Source organism: Cervus elaphus, chromosome 24 (genome assembly GCF_910594005.1).
Source record: "Cervus elaphus chromosome 24, mCerEla1.1, whole genome shotgun sequence".
Taxonomy (NCBI): Eukaryota; Metazoa; Chordata; class Mammalia; order Artiodactyla; family Cervidae; genus Cervus; species Cervus elaphus.
In genome coordinates this window covers 61,725,869-61,731,868 of record NC_057838.1, presented here as the reverse complement: position 1 = coordinate 61,731,868, position 6,000 = coordinate 61,725,869, and the positions used below count along the sequence as shown (strand labels likewise).

Sequence of the window (6,000 nt, the reverse complement as noted above, 5' to 3'; positions counted from 1 at the left end):
AGAGGGTCAGGCAGTTTCAGCCCTTGATTCATCTTCCTCTTTTTTAAATAAAGACTTTCTTTTGTAACAGGGCCTCGGGATGGCCCTGCTGCATGTCCTGGCAGAGGGAGAAACCCTGGGAGAGGAGCCTGGGTTCCCACAAAGGAAAGAGTGAATTCCACTGCAGACAAAGTGCTAGAGTATTCATGCTTGGCTAGGTAAGGCCAGCCAAGAAATGGGGGCTTAAGCTCCCAGCCCTAAGGCAATGAGGTTAGTAGGAAAGGTGTCCCACGCTGACAATTACACAGGACACACACGGAGTTCTGCTCACATTTGGCACTTTATTCATAAGGAGCTGTGGTCTGGGAAAGGGGAGGCTGGGAGACAGGACCAGTGCCCACCTCAGGGGATTTTCCTGGACATCAGGCATTCCTTCACGTAGGTTTAGAAGGAACACCTTCATGGGTAAAATCCCCGGAGAGCAGCGCTGACCGCCAAGCAGCAAGGGTAGGAGGGGCACCCTAGGCAGAGGCCCCCTGGGACAGCAGGGTTTCGATGTCAGGCTCGATGTCGATCGTCAGAAAGCGGCGGCTGTACCTGCGCACGGGCACACCGTCTGGGCCCACCAGGAACTTCTCGAAGTTCCAGGAGACGTCGTTGCGGCACACCGGGGACCAGGTGATGAACTTAGGGTCGTTCATGAGAGCAGTGGCGTCGTCACTGGGCGTAGGCAGAGCTTCCCGAAGGAAGGCGAAGAGCGGATGCGCCTTCTCGCCATTCACCTCGCACTTCTCGAAGAGCATGAAATTGGGCTCGAACCCGCCGCCTGGTCGGACATACTTCAGGCAATTCAGGATCTCCTCGTTCTTGGCGTTTTCCTGCGAGAGGGGAGAGCAGCTGGGAACCAGGGCTGCGAGAGGGAAGGGAAGCCTTCTAACCGCAAACCTGGAGTTTTCCATGTGTCACTGGACTGTGACCTTTCTTGCCTAACTCCAGGGTGGATTTGAATCTCAGCCGGGAAAAGCGTCGGAGGGCTGCGAGCCGAAGGCCCGCCTCTCCGCGCCCTGGGGCCTGGCGGAGCACTAGCGGGCGCTCCTAACCCGGGTCGCACGCCCACCCCCGCTCCGCGCGGTTAGGCGCACCTGATGCCCAAACTGGTTGCACGGGAAGCCGAGCACGACCAGGCCCCGGGGTCCGAGGCGCCGCTGCAGGTCATTCATCTGGGTGTAGTCCCGCACCGTTGTGCCTCAGAGCGATGCTACGTTCTCAATGAGCAGCACCTTGCCCCGCAGGGAGGCCAGGTGGAAGGGCTCCCCGCCGGCCAGAGGGCGCGCGGAGAAGGCGTACACCGTGCGCGGGGCCGCCGCCGCAAGGGCGGCCGAGAGCTGAGCAGCGCACATGGTGTGGGTATCCGAGTGGAGAATAGAGAGCCGCGGACTTTAAGGACAAGGGGGTCGGAGCGCCTGCTTTTAAAAGGCGGGCGACCGGGGGTCACGTGGTGCAGGCACTTTTCCGGCCGCGGCTCCTCCCCGCCTGGGTCCCGCCTCATCCGGCCTCCGGCCTCCAGCTGCGGGCCCGCGGGGCGGGAGGGTGCGGCCGGGCCGGATGCGGACACCGCCCAGACCGTGCGGAGGCGCCGGCGCGTTGGGTCCGGCCCTGGGAGTGCAGCGCCCGCACTGCGGTAGTTGAGCGAATGATTCCCGCCCAGGGCCCAGACGGGCTCCGGATTCTTTCTCAATGGTTCTTCAGGGATTGGACCTGGCCCCGGGAGGGTGACCAGCAACAGGAGCGTGCGTTGTCTGTGGCTGCACAGCCCGCCCCGCCTGGGCCGTATCACTACTCCTGGAGAACGAACCCTATTGGCAGGCGCGGGGACGGTGCAGTTGGCGGCAGCTGCCAACGCAGTCAGGGAGCTTTGAAGGTTAAACTGGAGGAGGGTGGGCAATGCTGCCGAGGAGGCAGGCAGTCAGTCAGGGATGGACTGCAAAAGCCAGCTTTCTCATATCTCTGCACTCTGGCGCTGCCCTAGACTGCTCTCATCCTAGCCTCCGGTTTCCCACCTACTGACACCCCCAGCACAGCACTGCCTTTACACAGGGTTTCTGGGGTCACTGTTCAGGCCCTGCTCCAGACTCCTGGAGGGGAGGAGCCCAAAAGCATGCAGGGCCAAGGGGACTCAAGTGGGTTTCAGACCATCCTCATACCTAGTCAACTTCATCTGGAGCTCAGGCTTGCCAGTAAAAGACACGGAGAATGGACAGGTAGTAAGAAGAGGAAAATATCACACTCCCGAGATTTGTCTGGGAGAATGAATGCTTGGAATACCTACTCCTCGGTAGGCTGTATTCCCTACTCCACCCCACTCTGAACTTGAATGTGACAAAATACTCATTTCCACCTCCTTGGCAGAAGTCAGGTTAGTGCCGGTTTTGGGGAGTGGGTGGGCAAGCTGGTACTTTGCCCCCTGAAGGAAAGGTGAGCTAGGCAGAATTCATTCCCCCATTCCCAGCCCTGGAGAGAGCAACACAAACACCAGGATACAGGAAGTTTAGAAAACTGCCTTTATTCTATTAGTTGGAAAAATTAACTGGTACAGAAAAAAAGTTTAGTCAGCTGGAGAGGAGAGAGAAACTGAGGGCCGCCCAAGAGAACTGGCAGCTCCTCTGGGAGGGAACCTGGGTACAGTGAGAAGAAACAGCACTGTGAACTAGAGCCAGACCCTGCAGTCCGGGTGAGACAGGTTATGCCACCTTCTGAGTGTCCAAGTGCCTCAGGCAGAAGACTGAATTCCTATTTACTTAGCCCAGCTCTGGGGAAGGGGGTACTGGAGTATGTGGGGCTGAAATGGGGGGACATGGCCATCTTTTATCCGAGAAACTGACAAAACGGGAATTTAAAAAATCAATTTTCCATCTGACTTTATTTTCAAATACACTTTCTTTTAAAAAAAAAAAAAAAAAACCAATACACTTTCTGTGAAGATGACAAATATCAGTATTAGGAAATCCAATTATACAAAAAATACTACATCTAGTCTGGGGTAGATATATTTATTTTTGGTAACATACATTAAGCGGCACTAATTACACAGTAACTATAAGGTAACTAACATGAAACCACAGAACTGTAACTTTACCACAGCTGCGTGGACTTGGGCCTTTCTGGCTGAGCACATATTCAAAAAACTGGATAGCCACCCAGAGCTATGCCAATGAAATCTGTTAAAAGGAGTAAAGCTCTGAAGTGGTGACTCACCAGAGTACCTTGCAGCTGATAGATGACAGACAGGACATGTTAGTTATAAAGTAGTTACAGCCTAATTCACAAAAGTTACCAACGGTTTCTCTTTCTAGAAAGAAGCAAGAAGTTAAGAAATTCCTTGAATTAGCGCCTGGTGTGTCAGGTGGGAGTGCAGAGGAGGGCTGTTAGAGCAGTGTCAGAAGGACCCTGGTGGGTCAGGTGGGTTGGACATCATTAATAATCATGGTTGCCTTCTAAATACTGGTAGCAAGATGACTTCTGATTTGTAATCTTAGGTAAATTATAGATAAATGAAAAAGGCCAGTAATCATACACTAAGATTAATAAACAGCACTTCAAAATTAACCGCATGAGGGCTGTGCTTGCAGCAGGGGTTTCACAAGACAAGGCACCCAGATTTTTTCTTCCCACGTCTGGCTTGCAGAGCAGCTCTCGTGGCCATTTCAAAAACCTCCCTCACTCCATCTTTGGTCTTTGCTGAACACTCCATGTACCCAAAAGCACCAATCCTGTTTGCCATATCTCTGCCTTCTTCGGGTTTTACTGGCTCCTAGCAAAGAGAAGAGAGTACTTTTAGTTAACAGTGTTACATACATATAATAAGTAGGTATAGAGTATTTAAACTCTGCTAAAAGACTTCAGAAGCCAAGGTGTCACCCCCAGCACTTTTAAAAGGCATTAATTAGGGCTCTCTGTTTGGACTCCCAAGGCTTCCTGATCCTTCAGTTGCCACCAATTTATCTCTAGCCTCACACATACAAAGGTAATAACTGGACAGGGAGACCGAGAGCCTGACAAAGCTCCTGCATCTGACACGGACTACTGCTGTGCCGGTCCCTTCTCAGGAAGGCAATCTGCACGAGAGAGGTCCCACCTTACAGGCTAGGGAGCCTTAGGGACCCTCTGTGCAGGCCCCAGTCAATGAGGGCCAGAGGGACAGAGAGAGGCTTCTGGGAGTCTCTCTGAAACAGCCTGGCCTACGAGGGTTTCTGCCTCGCTCCCTGAATCTCCAATCGTGGGTCCTGGGTTCCCGAATGCTACAGAAGACAGAGCTCTGCCCCAGACCATACCTGCTTCATCTTGGCTAGCTCCCGCCTTGTGTGCTCATCGTTTCGAAGATCCTTCTTGTTCCCAACCAGGATGATGGGCACGTTGGGACAGAAATGCTTGACTTCCGGAGTCCATTTTTCTGGGATGTTTTCTGAAAGAAGCAAAATGCACATAATTTGGGGATACATATAATTCTACCTTGAAGAATCTCCAGAAGCTCTAGTTAAATTGCAAAGAAACTTCAGAATCATGCTGGACATATAATGGAATTTCACTAGTTTCAAAACCACGAAAAAGGCAAAATCTAACCCCCCTTCTCTGAAGCACAGAATCACCAGCTTTTCTCAGTCATACCAAGGAGCTCAGCTCCCCTGGAGGTGGTGCCAGGTGAAGGATACAGAGGAGCGAAGGATTCAGAAGGGGTGGCTCCACAATGGTACCCCCTGCCCCACCAGCCGGCCATCCACGTCACTGTTGGGTGATTCTGACCACAGCTTACAGGAGTCCCCATTCTGTGGCTACAGCTAGCCCAGGGTTCACACACTTTATCTACACCTTACTCATGGGCCCTCAGGATGACCTACCCTTGGGTTACTGGAATTTCAAAGGGCTTCAGTGGCTTCTGAAAATGAATCATAACCAGTTGTAGCTTCTTGCCAATACTGTAGTAATTTAGATAAGGTGTCCTGGGTTCAACCTCCCACACCCACCACCTTGAGCATCTCAGAGTCAGGGATGACGTTATACAGTGGAGATAACTGTAAGACCTCACATGAGGTTATTCTGATTCAATGCGTACACCATACTTAGTATGATGATCATTTAAATGGTACCAATCATAATCTGACACTATGTTTTAGGCGTAAACTGTTCACTCTCTGACTTCAAGACCAAAAGGCAGGAGTTAAAATATGGAAAGATGCCCTGCCTCTGGCTAGAAGGTAGAGAAATTACATGAATAAGGTCCGAAAACTCAATTCAATGCTCCACTCCTCAGCCCACAAGACAGATACTTTCCTCCTTTGCTATAGCAGCTACAGCCAATCACTAATGTGACAACTTAAAACTCAAAGCCTTATTCTAGAACAAAGGGGTTCCTTAAGAACTGCAGAGCAATAAAGACACAAGGCCCAGCATATCTGACACTGAAGCCCAGCAGCCTCAGCACTCAATCTTGCTCTCGGCTCTGCACCCTGCAGTCAGTTTTCAGTGAAGCTGCAACAGTGAGCACTTTAAAGAGTAGGTGAGATCACATCTCTCCTGTGTTCAAACCATCCGAGAGTTCCCATCTCTCTCATGATCAAAGGAGGGGCCCGCACCACTAGCCACATGGCTCTGCAACCCCCGCTCTCCACACGGCACACTGGACTCCTTCCTTCTGCCTGGGAGTCTTTTGTTGGCCTCCCTCACCTCTGCTCAGAGGTCTCCTTTTCACTGAGGCTCCTGACCAGCAGCATGTGGTCATCTTCAAACACTCCATTCTACCATAGCCTACTCCATATCCATCACCATGAATGCTATTTGTAACCTTTCCTGCTATCAGAGTTAGGTTTTTGCTCTTCTGTCTCCATCTAGAATATAGGTTCTATAAGTAGGTGCTCAATAATTATTTGCTAAACATACAAAATTATTACTCTAATAGTCTCCCCACCTTCAGAATCCAGGACATGTAAAATAAAATGAATTGCCTCTCTTATGTTCACTTTTCAT

General features: G+C 51.3%; 2 protein-coding genes across 3 annotated transcripts in view; both read right to left on the bottom strand.

Moving 5' to 3' along the window:
* Nucleotides 1–300: 300 nt before the first annotated feature.
* On the bottom strand, nt 301–1,471 carry GPX1 (glutathione peroxidase 1). Its single transcript, XM_043885204.1, has 2 exons — nt 1,122–1,471; nt 301–857 (listed from the first exon to the last, which is right to left on the bottom strand). The coding sequence occupies exons 1-2, from the start codon at nt 1,377–1,379 to the stop codon at nt 501–503; spliced, it is 615 nt and encodes a 204-aa protein (XP_043741139.1). The 5' UTR covers nt 1,380–1,471; the 3' UTR covers nt 301–500.
* Nucleotides 1,472–2,517: 1,046 nt separating this feature from the next.
* The window catches only part of RHOA (ras homolog family member A), a 47,224-nt gene continuing 43,741 nt past the window's right edge, over nt 2,518–6,000 (bottom strand). For both annotated transcript variants that reach the window (XM_043885205.1, XM_043885206.1), the window contains 2 exons: nt 4,311–4,441; nt 2,518–3,790 (listed from right to left, as the gene is read on the bottom strand). In XM_043885205.1, coding sequence (XP_043741140.1) covers nt 3,617–3,790; nt 4,311–4,441 — 305 coding nt within the window. In that variant the 3' untranslated portion in view covers nt 2,518–3,616. The remainder of the gene's footprint in view (nt 3,791–4,310; nt 4,442–6,000) is intronic.